The sequence below is a fragment of the Toxorhynchites rutilus genome, chromosome 3 (assembly GCF_029784135.1).
Source record: "Toxorhynchites rutilus septentrionalis strain SRP chromosome 3, ASM2978413v1, whole genome shotgun sequence".
Lineage (NCBI taxonomy): Eukaryota > Metazoa > Arthropoda > Insecta > Diptera > Culicidae > Toxorhynchites > Toxorhynchites rutilus.
Window position 1 is genome coordinate 285,145,020 of NC_073746.1, and position 21,653 is coordinate 285,166,672.

At 38.0% G+C, this 21,653-nt stretch overlaps 2 protein-coding genes across 6 annotated transcripts in view; one reads left to right on the forward strand and one right to left on the reverse strand.

Moving 5' to 3' along the window:
• Window positions 1-6,387: 6,387 nt before the first annotated feature.
• On the forward strand, window positions 6,388-9,614 carry LOC129780313 (D-aminoacyl-tRNA deacylase). The gene is made up of 3 exons (XM_055788427.1): window positions 6,388-6,528; window positions 6,585-6,675; window positions 9,168-9,614. Exons 1-3 carry the CDS (start codon window positions 6,444-6,446, stop codon window positions 9,592-9,594), a joined length of 603 nt encoding a protein of 200 aa, XP_055644402.1. The 5' UTR covers window positions 6,388-6,443; the 3' UTR covers window positions 9,595-9,614.
• The window catches only part of LOC129780312 (ras association domain-containing protein 8), a 145,575-nt gene continuing 133,510 nt past the window's right edge, over window positions 9,589-21,653 (reverse strand). For 4 of the 5 annotated variants that reach the window (XM_055788422.1, XM_055788420.1, XM_055788425.1 and 1 more), the window contains one exon: window positions 9,589-21,600. In XM_055788422.1, coding sequence (XP_055644397.1) covers window positions 21,497-21,600 — 104 coding nt within the window. In that variant the 3' untranslated portion in view covers window positions 9,589-21,496. The remainder of the gene's footprint in view (window positions 21,601-21,653) is intronic. The other variant, XM_055788424.1, reaches the window with a different exon arrangement.

Consider the following 21,653-nt stretch of genomic DNA (forward strand, 5'->3'; position numbering starts at 1 on the left):
CCGATGCTTTTTACATTAGCTCGGGTGTACCACAAGGAAGTATTCTTGGACCCATTTTATTCAACCTATTTACATCTGACATTCCAACTCTCCCTGATGGCGGAATATTGTCGCTGTTCGCGGATGACACATCCATAGTATATAGCGGAAGAGTTATCGGACCTCTCACTGTCAAACTCCAGAGAGGCTTGAATGTCCTGTCTGAGTATTTTAGCAGCTAGAAGATCTGTATCAATGCAGCGAAAACCCAGGTCATCATTTTCCCTCATTCTAGATCTCCCAGACTTGTTCCGTCTGAGAATAACTCAATACGATTGAATGGCTCAGTGGTGGAATGGACTAAAGAGGCAGTGTACCTTGGTCTCACACTAGACAGCAAGCTTCTTTTCAGGGAGCATATTGATAAAACGAGCACTAAGTGCAATATCCTAATTAGCTCATTATATCCACTCATACATAGGAGATCTACCCTATCCTTGAAAAATAAGTTTGCTGTCTATAAACAAATTATCTTGCCTGTCATCGAGTACGGTATGCCCATTTGGGAGAGTTGTGCTAACAGCCACCATCTTAAACTGCAGAGGATCCAAAACAAGATCTTCAGGATGATTTTGAATAGTCCACCTCGAACTCGAAACTCTGAGGTCCACCGCCTGGCTGGTGTAGCGACCCTGGAGGAACGGAGAACGGTAGTTCTAGAGAGGTTCAGAGTTGCTTGTCTGCGATCCGCCCATTTGATTGTACGCGATCTTGTTCACTAGGTTAGGTTATCAAATTCTTTCAATTAGGTAGGTTGTCAAAATTGTTCAATTAGTTAGGTTATCAAATTCATCTGATCCTTTACTTGCCTTCAAAGTATAATTTTGTACAACCAGTTGAAAACAACAAACTTTGAATATTATAAAACTGTGAATTCCAAAGATGAAGAGCCGTTTAGGCTAAATCAATTGATATGTATAACAAAATTTATAGAACATTTGTTAATGTAAATAAAAGTTATTTTACTACTACTACATTTTATGTATGGTGACTTTATACACCATATACCTTTATACACCATATGTCATATGGCTTTGAACTGTTGCATAAGGTATGTTTTCAATATTCCTAGAATGGGAAGGATTTCGCCCTTACAAAAACAATTATTGGGATGCCCATTCAACCAATTCTATAAGTAACGAGTTTGTTCTATCTTGTTTCGTTTGATAACGACTAAAGTTCCTAATTACCTATTTTATAAGTTAATTTCATTCCGTAATACACGAGTAAATCACATTTTAATACCATTTCATTCATCGCACTATTATAATCAGTCGCTGTTCTCTAGAGGCATATTATATTGGAATCGTTTACCAACTAATATAAAAAATTGTTCATCTAAACACAACTTCAAGCGGGATTTACTTTTTCACCGGAATAGCTTGTTGTAATTGAGAAACAAATACGATGTAATTTAAGTGATGAATAAGCTTTCACATATTCTTCAAAGTAGACCAAATTGTAGCATTAAAAGAGGCAAATGTCTCAAGTTACATGATTTATTCATACAATAAGTAAAAAAAAAATGAAGAGTCTTTTCGACTGGGGGATCCGTGGAAGACTGACGATATATGTTATAATATATACCATTAGACGGCAAATTTATCCACCATTTTTTTCGCCTGGGACATCAACAGTGGAAATAATAAAACAAGTGAACAATTTAACAAATGAAAGAGGTATGTTTGCGAGCGGGTGCGAAGGTAAATCATTTGTTTTGCATTCTTTCTTCCAACTTCGCTTCCCTGAATGTTTTATGTAACACAAAATTGCGTGCAATGATTCGTTCTATCTAACAAATTAGCAAGGTGTTAAACTGCCGTAATCTTGCAAAGTGACGCAAGCGCCAGAGGGAGAAATTTTCAGTACGAGACTTTTCGCAAAATTGCATGTATAATCAGCATACGTGTACATTACGAAAATCTGATCTGTACAAATTGTGTACAATTGATGGAAAAACATTGCCATTGCGATTTTTGAAAAAAATGCAGTTTTATTTAAGCTACCAACGCCAGTTTGTTGTGGAAACAGCAAATTTTAATCGCTGTTTCCACAACCGATTGGCATTCATCCATCAAAGTATGGGAGAATCTGTTTCCAAATATTTTCTACAACATGCCACCGTTGAGTGGAGCAAGAGGTAGCATCAGAGAGAAGAGTTCTACACATTTTCCGTCTTTGTAGCGTGTGTCGAGCGGGCCAACGTAGTTGAGAACCCGATTGTAATAACTATTGACAGCATCTTCTATTCCAATCCAAAATGCAATTGAAAACATCCGTGTTGAATAAGATAATGCCGTCCGAAATTGTCCGATGTAAAGCAAATACAGTTTACGCGAGGATGTTCTGAGTTTTGTTATAAGATGCGTTTCGATGGAGATTTTAGACATTACCCTTCGATCAACTCTCAGCTTCAATTCATCCGAAAAAGACATTGAGCAAGTGAGGTAAGTGAACATCGTCAAGATGCTTTGTCCCTTGATTGATGTTGTTATTTGAAATGTTTTGTCCCTTCTCGTTCATTCTATGCCATCGGAACGGATTAAAAATCATATCGCATCAGATTTCAAATTACGTTACATTATAAGGGAAATGGCGCTTGCGCCACATCACAGTGGAAATGGCGCTTACGCCATTCCGTTTTCAAGTTTTTGCGGGGTCATTTTTCCACATTTCTATAAAACTTCGCAGTCGTTTGAAAGGATTTGGTATTCTTTATCGATTTATAACATAAAAAGTAAAATGTCAATTTTGGCGCTTGCGTCACTTTACGAGATCACGGTAGTAAAGTAATCAGATGCAAGATTTCATGCATCACTTAAACTTCATGCGAGATTTCATCAAAGCTACGAGGAAAGTGTCACACATACAGTGATCGTTCATTAATAAGTAGGAGGCAGCGATTATCATGCGAAGTTTTATTGAGATATTAATATTCTTCATGATTCATATTCATAATTCTCAATGATTCAATTCCTTCTATTGAGCAGTAGAACCAATACGACATGATTGTGATAGTTTGTAAACGTACATTATTTCACAGAAAAAGCTACTGGTTTCGATGCCTAATAATAAGAAAAAGACAATGGAAAGAAATCACAATACCATAGCTATCCAAATAAAGCAACTTCATGATTTCATGTGTATTTTACCTCAAAATATCGTGAGTATTTTCAACTTGTTTTTTCGTTTCTTCCCCATTTTTATTCAATGTAATAAATGACGATATAATTTTTTACCGATTCACATGTACTTCATCTACCATTCCAAACTGCTATATGTCCCACTGATATTCATTGATCATTTTTAATTAGGTTGAAAAACCTGCCAGAAGCTTTTTGTCTTTCTTTGTTCGTTAAAAACCCTTTGAAGGTTTATTTTTTATGAGTACAAACAACGAACGGCCCTTCTCAGGGCTACTATTTAGAGTATCAAAAAAGTTAAACTAACATATTTCTGAACAATGAAAAGAATTACATTTAAGTAACCAACTGTGTTCTGAACAATCACAGTCCTACGTCAAACTTCCCGTGCCCCTAGGCTCAGACCCTTCTACTTTTTATATTAAAAGTTTTCTTGAAAACAGCATGGGAGAGGCGAATGAACTGCAAAGTTTAAAGCCTCTTAAAAACAAAGAAAGAAAGAAAGAAAGAAAACAGCACTTTCAGAACCATAGTCAACAACACGAAATCTTCATAAAAGTCCAAGAAAATGGAATACCCCAAGGTACGGTTATATCACCAACCCTCTTCATTATTATTATGCAATCCCTTTTTGCAAAAATTCCACAAAATGTTAAAATCCATGTTTATGCAGATGACATTGTGCTAGTATCAGTTTGCGTCACTGCATCAGCAACAAGGAAAAAACTTCAAAGAGCAATTCTCGCGTAACTTTTGAAAAGGTCCTATGTAACAAATGTAAACAAATCGAGTTAATAGATGCACGCTATTAGTTTCCAATCATTGAATGTATTACAAAAACAATCGTTCACGTATCTATGTTCTTCATCTTTTTATCGCCGATACAAAAAATATCCAATGTACAGATTCGGATTTTATGCGCCCGGCTGTTACTTCGGACGCCTCTTTTCTCCGACGCCCGAAACGTCCGAAGTAACAAAGCAGTCAAAACAATACGAAGTCGTACTTCGGTCGTTTTGAGTGTTTGTTTCTTACAGGTGTTGTTACCGATTTTAGTGCAATTCGACGAGTGATAGCAATAATAATCTGCCTTTAGAATGAAATGCTGTTATTTGGATTGTTGTTTAGTAGTTACTTTCAAATTCTTATCGTGGAACGTAATATGTCCAATGTGCAAATGCGGGCAGTCAAAAGGCCCAATGTAACATTTTTCGCTCCTAGTCTTCAACTTTAATCTCAAATCACGGAACAACAGTTACGATTGGTTTTTCAGAGTTATTCTTGACTGCTAGTGGTGAAAGTAGCGATAAAGATCGAAAGCTTTTAAGACAATTCGCGGGATAATGTTTGGGTCTTCAACTTCGTTTTTCTCGAGTTGAAAATGTTACATTGGACCCTTTCAAAAGTTACGCGAGAATTGATTCCGCTCAAAACTGGGCCCAAAATATTGGTTTCGAAATTTCCCCGGAAAATCAAAACTACGTGTGCGTTCTTCATACAAATAGAACATCTTCGCTACGCTTAAACCCCAATTGTATCTGCTCCAGTACTAATCGGCCCTGTCGCGATGCATCAATTGCCTAATTTTTTAATATTATGTTGATCGATTATTTGGAAGTGTAAATTTTGCAGTCGCGATAATGAAACAAGAAAGGGAGATAGCGGAATGGGGAATATTTGCGCTAGGGTATAAATAATGGATCTCTGCGAAGGCAAATTTTCTGTCTTTCCTATATACAAAGCAATGAACATCGCTTGTTTTGCGTGATCATAAGAGCATTGGGTCTTTGACAATGCATCAATGCACTAACGCCATAAAGAATCAGACGCTAAGATTCTGCCTCAGACAATTATTTGGGGAATCATCAAGCTAGACCATCGTGAATGTTGTGCTGAAATATTATGAGCGAGTTGGGTCCGCATGTCAGTCGCAGCTCATCATAAACTTTCCTGAACAAACTGACAATGACGAGCTGGATTCGCCAGAAATTATTGAGGTTTGATGCTTTTTATGAGATCAGTATCTGTGACAGTGTTGGAGTGAGGGAATATGATGAGTTTGCGTTAAATTCCCTCCTCTTAAAACTATGAAAATTAAATCGTCTGCCAGAGAAGTGCTGACTGAAAATGAATCGTCGTTCAAGGGGTTAACAGAAAGCGTTTATTTAGTTCTACGTTAACAATGCGGTCGTGTCTTGGACACAGCCTCCTACATTTTTTAAGGGGTGAATATTTTTTGAAATAAAAATATGTTTTTAATGAAATTCAAGTATTCGAGGGGTCGATGGTATCACTTCATTCTGAAAAAGGGGTTCCTTGTCCAAAATAGTTTGAGAATAACTGCACTAGATGTTTAATTTTTCAAACCAATGAAAGCTGTCTGGAATACTACACTTGTTGAGATGTGTTTTCAAAATCTCAAAACTAGGTTTCGTTCTATCCAAGCCTTAGAGTCAATAGAAAATATAGACAAAATACTGATTAATGGATATTTTTTATGCAGTTCGGAATTTGGAATTCTAGAAGTGGGAAAAAGGGAATTAGGGATTTGCAAATCAGTTTTCTGTGTTAAAGTGGAAAGAAGACTCTTTTGCATTTAAAAATTAAATTACTCTCGCAAAACAGTACCATTTTAAGTAATGAGACATTATTTAATGGTCAATCATAATAATATAATAAAATCTGTTCAAGATTCCTTGTAGAAAACTTGATACACTTGAATAGGATATTCATTGTGTACGGAAAATGTTATTTTGGTGCATAATTTTTCTTTATAAATGTGTTATAAATGTTTCTTCATAAAATTTAATTCTTTAGTTGTATCATGTACAAATACAGTTCTCAATTTTTCGTATTCCCAAAAAGAGCCGAATATTCTTATGCGGTATTCGGCCAAACCACTGTTCATTCCATAACAACTTTGAATCAACGAAGAAAATAATCAAATTAAAACTAAATAGACGACGTTTCGACCAAATTCACCAGCGACCGCGGAGTCATAAAACCTACTCGACCTAGTACTGTTTGTTCTCACAATTTGATTCACTAAATCGTTAAGTGCATATGTTTATTGTTGTAATCAATTGATCCCACCCAATCTACTGTGCTTTATTTAGAGCTCAGTATCTAGTGTCCACCACCACATATGTACTTTATTTTCACCATTACCTCGTTCTCATTTGTGTATTTGTGCCATTTGTTATGACAGCGACAAAAGTCAAAACAAAATAATATGAACAACGAATCCGGCGAACGCTCTTTATGGATTTAATTTCAAGCTGTTCTGTAAAACAATTAGTTGCCATGAAAGCAATAATACAGCGAGTAACTGCAGCAAAGGTGACTGGTGAGTTAACGACACAAAGCGATTTCTGGTTCAACTTTAAACCATTGTTATTTTAGTGGGAGAAGAGCTGATTAGTTCGATAGGTAATGGTTTATGTGTTCTGGTGGGAATCTCCAACGAAGATAATGCAAATGATGTAGAGTGGCTGTAAGTAGCTCTTTAATTGATTGTTTTTAAAAAAATGTTTTCGTATCATATTCCCATAAACAAATAAAGTTGTATATTTTAAACAATTGTGTGGATATTCGAATGACAACCATTCTAGGTTCAAACCTTATTCTAGGCTACGGCTGTATCTGACTTTCTTTCGAACGACTCGATTTGAACATTTTCTCGTCTTCGTTCGAACGAGAATAACTTATCCAAACAATTAAAAACATAGAGAAGTGCAAGCATGTTATATATTTTGTGTAATAGATTTGCCAAACCGTTGTCGGCAATTATATTTTTCGTACTCAAACGCATTCGAACGAAAACTAGAATTGCACGATTCGTTCTGTGTGGGACACAACATAACTACTGTATGTCACCCAGTATTATATACTGCATATGCCGATGTGAAGTAAAAGATTGCACACAGCTCCGTGAGCACAGTGAGAGTCTAATAGCTAAACTGACCAGACGTCCCGCATTTCAACAAAATGTCCCGCGCAACGTTCCGCATTTGGCGAAAGAAACGAAAATGTCCCACGATATCAATATATTTGAAAATATTACAATTTGATCATGTTGATTTTATTAAATGGATTAACCACAAAAAAAACTTTTATTTGACAGACTGTTCAAGAGATTTTCCAATGCATCCAAAGATTAATATGTGAGCTGGTTTCATCGCACCGACAGTGGACTTTTTGTTTAGAGAGTGTCAAATGGAAACGACATCAACAAAATTAGAAAATGTTTTTTTTATAAAAGTCCCCAACGTGAGTCAGACGAAAAGTTCATCTTTGGTCCCCTAGCTTGGTCAGGGCTTAACGTATTAAATAAGCCGGAATAACTAGTGTATACGGGACAGGAAGCGACAGGGTTGTTTGATGAAGTATCGTAAATGAAACGCTTGGCGGCCTTACGGAAGCTGGCCGGAACCTCAACTATGGCCGATGAGAAGATGTATGTCAGCGTGTTCTTTTACCTTTTCGTGGCTTTGGTGGTCGGCTGTCTCTCTATTTTGGCCATTCGCCCAAAAGTTTTCTATCGGTCGCAACTGGGGGACGTTGGGAAGGTTGGCGGTTTATCTCCAGCCGATCTATCCTCCAGTGATCTTTTGGCATAATGGGCTGATCCCAGGTTCGACCACATCACCTTCGCAACTTCCGGCAAGCACTTCGTAATGTATATCTCCCAGTTTACCATATGACTCGAAAGAAGAGCGGCTTGGACATTCCCTTCTCGTTTGTCAGAGAATTACCTTCTTGGAGAACTTGATGTGGGTGATATATTCGTCGCCATCACTTATCTGGGGGACGTAAAGTATCCGGTCCATTGCATTCGTTGAATTCTAGCATCAAGTACGTACGTATTATGAGTACGAAAAAAAGTTTTTCACTTCTTTAACCGGAAAGAAGTTTTTCACCGGTACCTCAAGCTACTCCTTCTGGATGATTGCCTGCTGCTCAGATACGGTCGGTCTCGTCTGACGCTTCCGCATGAAAAAGTCCACTTCGGCCAGATTCCCTTCATCATTTGACCGGTTGCTTAGATCTCCCGGCTTAAGGAGCGGCAGAGAGAGAGGATATTGTAAATACAAGATTGGTTATATCTGGCGGACGCAAAGTGCTTCAGAATGTCCAATTCCTTCGCTGTGGGATGGAACTCATCAAGTTGCTTGACAGTGCTGCTGCTGCGAATCGACAGCCTTGAATCATTTTTGTTGTAGGCATTATAAACCTAACATTTAAGAAAAATTTGTTCCATTAAATTATCTTTTGTTTTTTGACGTGGGACTACATCTAACCGGAATATATAGGGGATAAAATGAAAACCTAAACACAGAACATGCAGGAAAAAATGCAAGATTTCGAATGCTTATAACTCAAACATTTCTTATTGGATCAGAAAGATGTTTGCATCAATTGATAGGGAATATTTCTACGCATCTATCGCAATTAATAAAATGTTATTTTTCATTAGATAAACAATTGAATAACTGTAAAATGTTAAGCGTTATCTAAACGCCCTGACTGCCTCGTTTTGATTGGCCCGATTTAAGGTTTCCCCAACACAGACTTCAAAATCGATGTACCTGTGGAAATCCGCTTTGCTAATATACATGCAAGTCGGGGGTATTTTTGTTCCCACCGAGCTGTGTTTTCCTAACACGGACTTCAAAATCAATGTGCTTTGTCAAAAAATGCAAGTCGGGGGTATTTTATCCCACTTAGCTGTGTTCCTTTAACACGGACTTCAAAATTAATATGCCTGGGGGAATCCTCTTTGCAAATACATGCAAGTCGGGAGTATTTTTTGGTGTTGATTACTTTTGTACTCGCTATATGCGGCGTTGTCCTAGATACAATCCCTTACAATTTTTTATTTTTGCAGACTATTTTCCGCAAAGGTTTATCCGCACGCTTCCTGAAAATATATGTTAACATTTCGAAAAGTTTAATTAAACATTTTTTTTATCTTACCATCCATAGTGCCAAAAAGCTTCTCAACATCCGCCTATTCGAGGACCCCGCCGGCAAACGATGGTCCCAGAGTGTGTTGGACCAACAGCTGGAGATTTTATGCGTTAGCCAGTTCACTCTGTACCATCGGATGAAGGGTAACAAGCCAGATTTCAGCAGAGCGATGCAGGGACCAGACGCGCAGAGATTGTACACTTCTCTGTTGCAAAGGCTGACCTCCCTCTATAGGGCAGACCGCATCCGGGACGGCAAATTCGGTGCTATGATGCAGGTTCACATCCAAAACGATGGTCCCGTGACGATCGAGATCGAGTCTCCACCTCAAAGCCAGCAGGAACTGGACAAATTGAAGCGAGCCAACGAGCATAAGGCGAAAAGTATGAAAACAAAAGAGTTTGAGAAGGAGTGTGATAATAAGATAAATAAAGTGTTTTAAGTGTTATCATTATCGTTCAAGATTTCTGTACAGATTTTATTCTGCCTAACGAACTCGTTTTACTCTCGCTCTCTCTTATCATATTCGTAGTAAATATACATATTCAATCAAATATGATTTTATTAGCTCAGCATGATTCTTCTTCTGTGTCTAGAATTGTCTACTTAGTTAAATAAAATCTCCCCGTGTAACCTAACACGGAGTATTGCCACTAAAACTATAAACCTAAAATCTACTAAGTACGATTCATTTGAGTTGCTGCGTTTGTGTGTTTTGGATAGAAAGATGTGAACTTAACGCAACTAAAAATTTCATTACAAAAACGATGAAATCGATGTCTGAGAATTGTACTTGAGCTTGGTCTAAACCATCGGAGCACTCGGGTGGCAAGTTTATTATTGTTTGTGATATTATTTGATTCACGTTTGAATTTTGTATGGTGGGTTGTTGTCTCATGATATGGTCAATCAACTAACCTAACGATTCCGATGGCGTAGGCCTGCAACAAATTCTGGACATGGGTACTGAATACAAATTAGCAAAATGTTTCTACGAGTATTTCGCTGTTATCTTATTAGTTGTTAGTTTTAAACAGAGATTGGACGTTCATTTGCAATAAATTCTGTTGGGAAAAATGTTTGATGATATTTAAAGCGCATAGAAGAAGAATCTACAAGTTAGACCTAGACATCGTAGTATAGTATATTGAAAAATATTGTAAGCTCGTTCGATTTTTTATATCTAAAGCTGAATTCTGTGAGTAACAGCAAAGCGCTGATGGTATGGAGAGTGCTGTTCAGAGTAGAGGAAGTAAGGAAGATTTGTTGTTTCCGGTGTAGTTGAACATAAGTTTCAGCAGGCTGATTGCATTATGACAAATAATGCGCACCCGATTACGTGTTGTGTATTGTCGTTTAGTATTTACTTCACATTAAAAAATGGTCAAATTTTACATTTTTTTCATGCGTTCACCTTAACGTCTGATGATGATACCACTTATGCATCATCAATCATAGTAACCTATGAGTATTCAAACAAAAATTGCCAGCGCTATCAGTTGAACTGCGGAAGTTATGGCGAAAATAGTAAAGCAATTGCGTTGGTTTGTTCGTGCGTACTGAAGATCCATCCCGTTACGAAGAAAGAAGATATCGTCAAGAACTTTGAGTCCGCCGGAAACGCCTATTCCGGTATCTATAATATCCTTACACTTCTGGAAAAGAATGAGAGCATTGAACGGAAGCCTGGTTCCGGTCGTCCGACGGTGCTACGCGATCGTAAACTGCAGCTGAAGCTATAGCAGTACACGGAGGAAAAGACGGCTTCATCGATCCGGGCTTTGGGCCGTGATGTCGGAGCAGCGAACCAGACATTGAAAAAACACCTAGCGGAGATGGACATCATCATGCGGAAACGTAAGTCAAGACCGGCCGTGTAGGAACAGCAGCTGTGAACCAAAAACAAAGACTGAAAGTGACGAGAATGGAGTTTTTCCGGCGTATGTTCCGACGTGAAGTACATCTCCCACACCAAATTCCCAAAGAAGGTGCTTCTGTGGCTAACCAACAGCGAAAACGGGATGACAAAGCCGCTTTTCTCCCGTTCGGGACTTGAGGTAAACGGGGAGATTTACAGCGAAAAGTGCCTGTTGCAAGCTGCCTCTTTATCCAAAAATACCATTTGGACGAATATGTGCTGTTTTGTCCTGACCTGGCTACGTCCATTACGCGAAGAAGTCACAGGAGGAGGTGAACCGCTTGAAGATAGATGTTGTTCCGAAGTTTGCCAACCTTCCGAACGTCCCCCAGCTGCATCCCATCGAGAATTTCAGGGCAAACCTGAAACGGAGGGTCTACTCTAACAATTTCGTGTCGAAAACGGAGGAGGAACTAATATATTACGCTAAGAAAGAACTGTCAATTGCCAGAAGGTCGCCCGACAGGGCGTCGAAATATTTTTATAACATGGTCAATACAATTATGTTATAAATTATGAATTATCTTTTGTAGTTTTTTTTATCGCCATCCAAAAATTGTACATTTTTTAATGCAAGCGTTATCAGGGTTGTATGGAATCGTCGGAATTGACACACATGCCATTTTTTCATTTGACATTAACACGTTGAGCTCCGACAGAACTGATGGACCGACAATGAACTTTCCATCTCGCCCACTTCGGTTACTGCAGACCGATAGTGAACTGTTGCTTAAATCTTTTTCGGGTTTTGTTACTGTCGTTCCTAATGCCGATGCTCCTGGTCAAGAAGGTCGAAAAAAACGAATTTTTCGATTTTGCATTTTTGGGAAGCTTATGCCCTCAGGGATGTTGTCCTAAAAGGATTCTTCGATATTTGATTTCGCTGGAAAGTTAAAGCCAAAAGTATGAGGTCACCTTAAGGGATATAGTATTGCTATACGAATTTGAAACGCGTTTTTCTCGAAACCATGTTTTCTCAGCCGGTGGTATCGATATCTCAGGATCTACTCGATCGATTTGGCTGAAATTTTCTATCAGCATGTAAAAATGAATTATCTAAAGCGTTACATAGCCGTTTTGACGTAGGACTACGTCTTTCATTTCTATACTGGGGTGTTAGTTCAAAATTTCGAAAACGAAAGCGTTACGCCCGAGAACGAGATTTTGAGCGTTAATAGCTCCTAAACAACTGAACGAAATGGTATGATAAACACTTCATTCCAAAGATAAAATGTCTACGCGATATATGCTTATTACTTTTTGATCCAAAAACTTGTTTAAATAGCCCTAAAATTGCTTTCAAAACAGGCTATTGAAATTATACCAATCGGTATATAAGCGAGTGCCGCTCGGAAATCCACTCAGTTACGATTGCGCAACGATTCAGGTACGATCGCTGGAATGGATGGATGTTTCCCTAACACAGAGTTCAAAACCATGGAGCCTGTGGAAATCAGCATAGCAAATTAGATGTAAGCTGCGGGTGCTTTTGTTTTCGCTTGCGTTTCTGGAAATTGGAATGTTTCCCTAAAACATATTTCAAAACCATAGAGCCTGAGGAAATCGACATTGCAAAATTGATGCATGCTGCGGGTGCTTTTGTGCTCGCTTGCGTTTCTGGAAATCGAGAATGTTTCTCTAACACAGACTTCAAAACCATGGAGCCTGTGGAAATCGGCATAGAAATTTAGATGCAAGCAGTGGGAACTTTCGTACTCGTTTGCGTTTCTGCAAATTGGAATGTTTTCCTAACACAGACTTCAAACCCATGAAGCCTGATGAAAGGTGCAAACTACGAGTACTTTTGTACTCGCTTGTATTTTTGCAAACCGGAATGTGTTTTCTCAATACAGATTCCGAAACCAAGAAGTTGGGAGATCGGCATTGCAGATACATTCAAGTCGGCAATACTTTTATACCCCCAAACATTTCTACACTCCAGAATTCGTTTTGCTATCACGGTCTACAAAAGCGAGTACAAATGCAACGCTTTGGCTCGATTATTCAAGACTGCATTGGAGGATATCCCTTCATGTCACCAGCTCACTGAACTTCTACGCATACCGTTTGATGATTAGGCAAAATGTTGATAACTATTTGCTGTGATAACTACTACCATAATGCATGAATTAACTTAAATTGAGATTTGTTTGCAATTGAATTCGTAAATAGTTTCATTCATTCGCTATTTTCATCAATATACAAAAGATAGCACTACGCAGCGGCGATATCGTACCCAATGAGGATCATCCGAGGTGGCATTATTGCTAATTGAAGAAATACGATTGATTACTTAGCCAACGGCAGTCCTACGTCAACCTTGCGGTTATATCATAGGTATAACCCTGTATAACCCATCCATAGTGTTTTGAACAGCAATTTTTCATGAAAAATAACCCTATTTCAACAAAAATGGATAGAATTAAGGAAAAATGTTTATATATACTTGTAACAATACAATGAGGAGTTAAGCTACTTTAAACTTATGTAACTGAGTCTGTAAAAATAAACGATTAAAAAAAACAAAAATGGTCGCCATTTTGGCAATTTTTTGAATTTTCCAAATCCCCTATGTAACGCTTTAGCTATTGTCCTGAAGTTTCAAAATATTCATTGTATTCATATTCAAAAGTATACTGTCGATCTGACGAGACCGGCGCGAAACAGATGAAAAATTTAAGGTTAGTCCCCAGGTATCGACGCAAGGCTCAACGTGTTAAACTTCAAAATTATGTTAGTGGCATTCTTCCAAAATCAAAATAATTGGGTTGTTTACCGTATTATGAATGTCGAGTTTCGTTCCGAGTAAAGAGTACATTCGCTACTTTTGTTTTTTTTTCATTTTAAGAAAAAACTAGAATTGAGCTGTATCTGTGATATAACCGCAAGATAAACGTAGGACTACTGTTGGCTGGGTTATCAATTATTTGCATCTGAATCAATTCTCGATTATTGAATGAATGAATGAATATTTTGAAAAATTATTGAAAGTCACCTTATTTAGTGTTTATGTTCGGAAACACATTCCGATCAACACAAATACATATGTCAGCTTGCATGAATCTGTTACGATGTTTCCAGGCGTATGATTTCAATAGCTTGCTTTCAAAGCAGTTTTTGAGTTATTGAAACATTTTTTGGGTCAATACGTAACAATCCTGTAACTCGTAGACATGAAGTGCTTGTGGAATTGTGGAATCTTATGGTGAACATGTTGGTTTCGCCAATTAAAAAGTGGTGATTTCAATCCGAAGGACAATGACCATCCTGGTGTAGCGAAACGGTTTGAGGACGGAGAATAACAAGAGCTTTTGGACGCAGACCCAACTCAAACACAACGAAAAATGGCAGAAACGCTGAATGTATTACGAAAAGCAATTAGCCATCTTTTTAAGGTGAAGGTGGAAGTCATTGTAGTAGTATAGGTAAAAGCACGTGTTTTTCATGAAGTAATAGTGTTTGAGAGAGACGAGCAAAGTATACCGTTTGTTTTGGTTTTGAAACGTGAATAGATTAATTCACTTATCAGACTTTGTGGCGCTTCAGTGACACGAGTCTTAGAATAAAATTACAATTCAATACTAAAAAATTATAGGAGGTTGTGTCCAAGATACGACCGCATTGTTGACGTAGAACTACGCTGTTATTCTATATAAGTCGCTTATTCATACCTTCGGATATTATTCTATAATGCTGTGAAATTTTAGAAACAACTGCTTAGTAGAATAATCTCTGAAATGGTTTTTTCATTGTAGAATTTGTTGACGATAATTGATTGATGATTCATTCTTGCCCTCGTAAAACAATACACTAGCTGATCGTAAGTCGCAATTTATTTCATGTCAATGCAATGAAAATTTACCTCGAACGCTTTTCTTTTTTTTTTTGGCCTTTTTCGCAATTGACATATACTCGGCTAGACTCGATTATATACATGTTGCACCAGCACCATTATTCCACATCTCATAACTACATCAATATATCTTTGGCACCGCATGGAAACAACACAATGACAACACTTGCAAGTATCAAATATCATGCTACATGTTATTTAGTATTGCCTTAAAGGAATCGCACCTCTAGGCATCGTTCGTACAACGTAAACCAAGCGCCAAACAAGCGTTCGCCATAGCATGCATACAGAGCCATACATTGGTGGCTTGAAACTACTAGGAATATAAAACACTTCTCATCATTTTGCGCTATTCTCAAAAGAAACGCTTCTGTTAATATTACTGGCCTCGAAAAAAAGTTGTATTTCTTGCTCATGCTCGAGAGAAGCGCAGCTATCACCCTTAGTGGAGGAAGTTTTGCTACTGGCAAGCGAAACCACATACAAAATTCCAGAACGACATTTACTTTCTCGGTGACTAAACAAGCGAAATAAACTCTTTTTGTTAATAACAATCTCGAAAACAGTAGCAATGCTTCATAGCGCTAATGCAATCCTAGCTGAAGGCAGTTTTGCAACTGGCACGCGAACCCAAATAACTTATAACATTCCAGCAAGACATTCAAGATGCTTGGTATTCCCCAAATATTTTTTTGACGCACAACCTTATGACGGAAAACAAACAATGTTAACTGCTTGGAAAATGTTGGGGGGTCTCCGTAGCCACATTGGTTGCGCGTTCGCTTAGTAAGCGATCGATCGTGAGTTCAAAACTCAGGGCCCTCATTGACCATCTTTGTGTTGTTACAGAATAGCTACGTCCACGCAACAAATCATCAGCGATGGAGATCGATCCACGGTCGAAATAAGATCGATTCATCCATACAACTGCTCTGCTCTGCAAGACACATCGGGCTGCTGTTCTATAAATAACTCAACAATGATCAATCAACTGTCTCCGCTGTCCGGTGGTCCAACTGGATAATGGAAGAACAGAAAGAATACTCTTACGCCTAAATGGCTACTGTGTGAATGTACCATATGTAATGGTATAGAAGGAATACTGGCGAATGGCGACTGTGTAATGTGCTAATTATAGATTTGATAACCATGTGACATGTACACGATTAAAATTCGGCTCTGTTACAGCTAAAATGCTAATGAGCCTTAAATAAATAAATGGGATAAAAAAAAAAACTGCTTGGAAAAAGACTGAATTATGCCACACAGCTTGTACTCTGCTGTAACACCCATCGGTGCGAATTCGATGATGAGTTTGTCAAGAGCGACCGCCTTCACCACCAGCGAGGGGAGCTTGATTTTGGTTGCTGCTGCCTACTTCGCTGTAGTTCGATGCGGTGTCACACTCGCGAAGGCTCGGTTCAGTGCGAGCGCTTTTCACTGCACCAACATCGCGTGCTTCACGAGATGACGCTTGCCTCGAAATTTGATTGCCCCTGGCAATGCGTTCGCTTTTTGCAGTGCTCGAGTCAGCCTTCCTCTTCTTCTTGCTCATCACACACTGCGGGAAGCGTCCAATTTATGACGCGGGAAGCGTCCAATTTATGACGCGGGAAGCGTCCAATTTATGACGCGGAAAGAAAAACACACGATACGAATAACGCCAAATACGAACTGAAAAAAACCACACGACGATATCCAAGTTGGATTACCACTGGTGGGGTCCAATCTTAGATCGAAGCGCAGCGAAAGCAAAGTGAACTGGATTGCTCAACAGTCCGATGCCGAATGAAAGTTTGCCTCAGCGAGATCCACTGTTTATACTCTAGGCAAGTATTCCCCTTCATTCTTCTACTTTTCCTTTGTTCATGGGTACTTTGAATCCTACGATTTCCCCTCCGTTGGTCGTCGATAAGTTGCTCGTTATTGACAGGTCTGTTCGGGAAAGCACACAAATGGACAGAACAAATGTATGGGAAAATGGAAACGCCTCAAGTTTTCATGAATTTTAACCATTTACAAACCAGCGGATTCTAATGTATAGCATATTAAAGAAATTTTACGGAATTTCTGATTCGTTTAGTATGTGAATCGCCAAAATCCGTTCGCGGCAAAAATAGTTATTAACGTTAACTTTATTTCATAAAAACGTGACCTGTTTTCTGATTTGGCACCCTTTATGAAAGACGTAGTCCTACGTCAAAAAAACGTATGAACGATGTGTTCCGATGAACAATTGCAATTACAAATATATATAGAAGGTGTATTTGCATATGAAGTAAAATTCTAATTATACGCGAGCGTAACATGAGCAAATACATAACACATGCGAATTAGGGCTCTCTTGGAATTTCCTTATAGTGACTTTCAACACATTTTGGCTGGTTCGTCACTTTTACTTCCATTTTTGGAAGAATGTCGGGAGTGGGAATCGAACTCGTAACCTACGACAGATCGCCTCCCTAATTTCCACTTATACTTTAGCCATTAAGACAGAAAAAATGTTCCAGGGCATAGAAATAGCAAGGAAAGAATTGCAATCTTATCTTGTAGCAACGCCACGAGAAGTCACAAACTTAAACTTATTGTAATCACTAAATTTAAAAAATCATGGTGTTTGAGGAGACCAAAGCAGACCATCCTACAGTTGATTATAGTTGATAGTTCCTTAATATTTTCCTACGTTGATCGTTTTTTTTCACATATTCACGTTGGAGAGCCTTAATCCTTCTCTTCGTTGGCCGAGGTATTTTGATTGTATTTAATACTTCTCCGTTTAGTATTTTTGACAGCAGAGGCAGCCGTGGAAGTGTTCCGAGCTCTGCAATACAATTTTCTCAACCAATGTTAAAGTTGCTGAAACTTACATTCTTGTTCCATTAAACGTAAAAATTATATTGACATCAACACAATTTTATTTTATTGATTTTCATAATATGAAACGCTATGACTCAGGAATAACATTTTATTGAGTGGTTTTTATAGCTGTTTCGATGATGTTTTCTGGCGTCAGTGTCGGAAAAATAACGATGCTTCCATCAATACAAATAAAACCATTGCGGAAAATTGAGAAATTAAATTTTAACTTTCGGAGCACTAGCTCCAGTTTTCCGTCGTTTTTCATTATACATTGCGACGCTAGATGAAAATTTAATATCTTGTGAGTAATCGATTAGAGTTTGGTTGATATTACTTCATGGGAAGTGTGCGAAAAAGATCATTTTTAACACACTGTTTCGCAAAATTATTGAATTTTTTGCATATCGGGCGAGGGGTGAGGGAGGGAGATGAAAAGAATGAGCGCCATTGTGGCAGTCATTCGTGGCTTCCTTCCACCTTCACCTTAAAGCCATAAGAAAGATCCATCAGCTCGGAAAGTGAGTGCCACACAAACTGAGTGAAAGTCAAATGGAACATCGCTAAATCATTCGTGAAATGTTTTTTCATCAAAGGAAGTCGATTTTGCATCGAATTGTTATTGGCGATGGAAAATGGATTTATTTTGAGGACCACAAGTGCAAAAAATATGGCTTTTATCTGATGAAGCCGACCCATCTTCTTCAAAGCCGAATAGTTTTGGTCAAAAACGATGCCCTGTGTGTGATGGGACCAGGAAGGTATGGTGAAAGGGTGAATGCGGATTGCTGCCTACAACAAATGATGAATTTAAACTTTGCATTAACGGAAAAAGTGAAAGCATGACAAAACACCGGCGCACACTGTCGTGGAAAGGACGCATAACCTCAACTGGGAAACGTTATCGCACCCGTCGTGTTCTCCAGATCTGGCCCATCAGATTATTAGTTTTTTTTTTTCAATGGGACATGCACTTGCAGAGCAGCACTTCGCCTAATATAAAGATGTCGAAAAATGTGTCGGCAAAACAAAAAAAATGTTGCATCGGAAAGGAACCCAGCAAACATTAAATCGTATAACTTTCGCATATGCCAGGTCTCATATAAATTCGTATCAAATTGCAATCGTATAAAAGATCAATCGAAGAATGCATCATGTGTATCCGAAATCGTATAAAATTCAAAAACCCGACTTTCTATATCGTTGATGGATCAAGTCGTATAACGGTATAACGATCATCCTAGTATCGCGATTTGCTGTATTGTATACGCACACTCTATTCATTTTATATGACATTGTCGGATCAAATCGCATATCAGTGTAAAAAGCTTCGTATATCGTTATATATGGCTCCATATGCGTATAAAATATGGCATATACGTATATCGCCTGCACTTTTGCGTGTATATGCAGGTTATATGCATCATATATCATCCGAATGTGTCTTGGATGTATGTATATCGCCTCCAATTATGGCTTTTCATACGATTTAATGTTTGCTGGGAATTCACAATTTGCCTGAGAGATGGGTGAAATGGGTAGAATTAAACGGGGATCAATTCGAATAAAACTATTTTGAAGTTCTCCTGAAAATTATGTGTTTTCTTCATCGGAAAAAACAGACAATTTCAACTCGCACACCTGGTAAAAATGAGACAAGCGAATCATTTCCCAAGATGCTAGAATTGTAATCTGTGAATGTTGCCGCACGAATTGCATGGAAGAATATATTTCAGGGGCTCAGAAGGAAAGGGGTGTAAGTGACTTGATCGATTTCTCTTCGTCAACTTTCTTTTTAGTTAATAACTCAACTGCAAATACGTTCCAATTTGATTTTGCTATAGAATCCGATAAATGAGGTTCTGACCTATCTTCCACATTGCCAAACACAGCTGGGAACGTGTTTGCTGCTAGATTATGACCAAAAGAGAGAATCGATGTCACATATACCCCTTTAACTTTGAGCCCCTCATTTGTCATGACGCGCCATTTTTTGAGACTTTCCGAAGCCGAATGAGGAAGCAAGAATGGTTCCCTTACGGAAAATTGAATAATGCGTTCATGATGAAATGTTTTGCTTTAGTAATTCTACCTTTTAGATAAATATGTTCATCTTCTTGGGCTTGCTTTTCTCTCTACATAAATATTTCACTATTGATGGTTCAATTCCAAATCAAATCCTGTAGGAGGAGGCAGGGAACTAATATTCATAGTCTTCATATATGTTACAATATATAATATGAAACCTTTCTTTCAGTTATCGAACTGATTCTGATTATTGTTGTTTTCAAATGTATCTCAAATATTCCTCTCTAGAACCCGGATAAAAATAGACGTTACTGTGCGGTAGAGTATATAGATATAGGGAGAAAAAGCTTTAAAATATTTGATTTCGTATTTGTTTTTTTTTTTTCTTTGTTTTGTAGATAAGGTTATCATTCGGTGTGTGTCGAGTATCCGCGTGATTGTTTCGTGCGAGTGGCTATGTGTCATCTTTATGTTTCTCGTTCAGGCCAATTATACGACGGCGTTAATTTTCTATCTAGGTGCTGCTGATTTTGTTTTGAAATAGGTGGTTTAGTTGCATTATATTCGCTTCAACCGAGCCAAGTAGTCGTCTTCAGTAGTATTTTAGAACAACAAGTATGAATTTTAAGTACGTAGCTGTTAGTTTCTAGTGTTTGATTTGTAATTAACTACTATATCGTATTAGTTTGCTTTGAAATCGTTTTCACTTGAAGATAGTAAATATGTTTTTGTTACTCTAGTTATTTTAATAAAATGTACATTATTAACCTAGCTAAGATAATCCTTCGAAACAAAACACAAAACTGATTTGCTGGATGTTTTGAAACTTACATAATGGCGTTTCGCTACGATCATGCTCTGAAAAAGTGAGTTTTGTGAAATTTTGTATTTTACGTAGGTCAGCCACTAAAAAAAATGAATAAACGAGAAATGGCTTCATTTGATTTTCATCTTGCATCGACAATAAATATCTATAAAACTAAAACGTAGTTACACAGTCTGAATATTAGCATGGCTCTTAGCATCTACTATAATCTTAAACCATTAAAAATCCTTACAAAGTACAAAATAACGCCTATTAACAGTCAAATCCAAACGAGGCGCAGTGGAATGTTGTTGTTCTTGCTCGTGCAATTCATAATGATATAAATATATCTGTTAACAATACGAGATACAACTATAGCGCATCCGAGGCCATTATTGCGTTGCGGGTTTGTGAACCGCGTAATATTTTGCTTATTTTGCTTCGCCAGAACGAAGAGGATGCCTTAAAAATGTTGCAGTCTGATTTGATCAGCTGTTTCTTTTCCCAGTTTACTGTTTTCGTAAGTAATTTGGACCCTTGGGAATTGCCGCTTTATCAAAATATACGACATTGTAAATCATACAAAATATGTTATGGGTGCATTCGCACCTCGCAGACAAGAAATTATCAGTACAACTGTTCAACACAGTATATGGAATATAGTCTACATGTATAAAAATAACCTTTTGTTGATAGTGTAGAAATTGAGGCCGTTTGATGAAGGTTCTTGTTTGATTAAAAATATGTTAATACGATCGTAGACTTGGCTGGGTTGCCTTCGCACGGCAGCAGCTTCCAACGTATATCATCCTTACATCAATATCACATTTGGTTGATTAACTTATTGCATGCCACTGTTGCTGTTGTGTCTCTGTTTCCTTATATTAAACCCACACGCCATGTGGATTCTTACTGGTGGGGACTGCATTCTCTAGCTGCCTGGGAGATCCAATCATGCGCCGAGTACTACCCGGTTTCACGGTTCCTACTGATCGAGAAATAAGATAATGATTGTGCAATTTTCACTTCAGAACAAGAACA

Bases quoted from the DNA above. Each gene is read 5' to 3' on its own strand.
- LOC129780313 (XM_055788427.1), top strand. From the start codon at position 6,444: ATGGATTTAATTTCAAGCTGTTCTGTAAAACAATTAGTTGCCATGAAA. The intron at 6,529-6,584 runs GTGAGTTAACGA...TTGTTATTTTAG, and splicing joins AACTGCAGCAAAGGTGACTG to TGGGAGAAGAGCTGATTAGT. The intron at 6,676-9,167 runs GTAAGTAGCTCT...TACCATCCATAG, and splicing joins GCAAATGATGTAGAGTGGCT to TGCCAAAAAGCTTCTCAACA.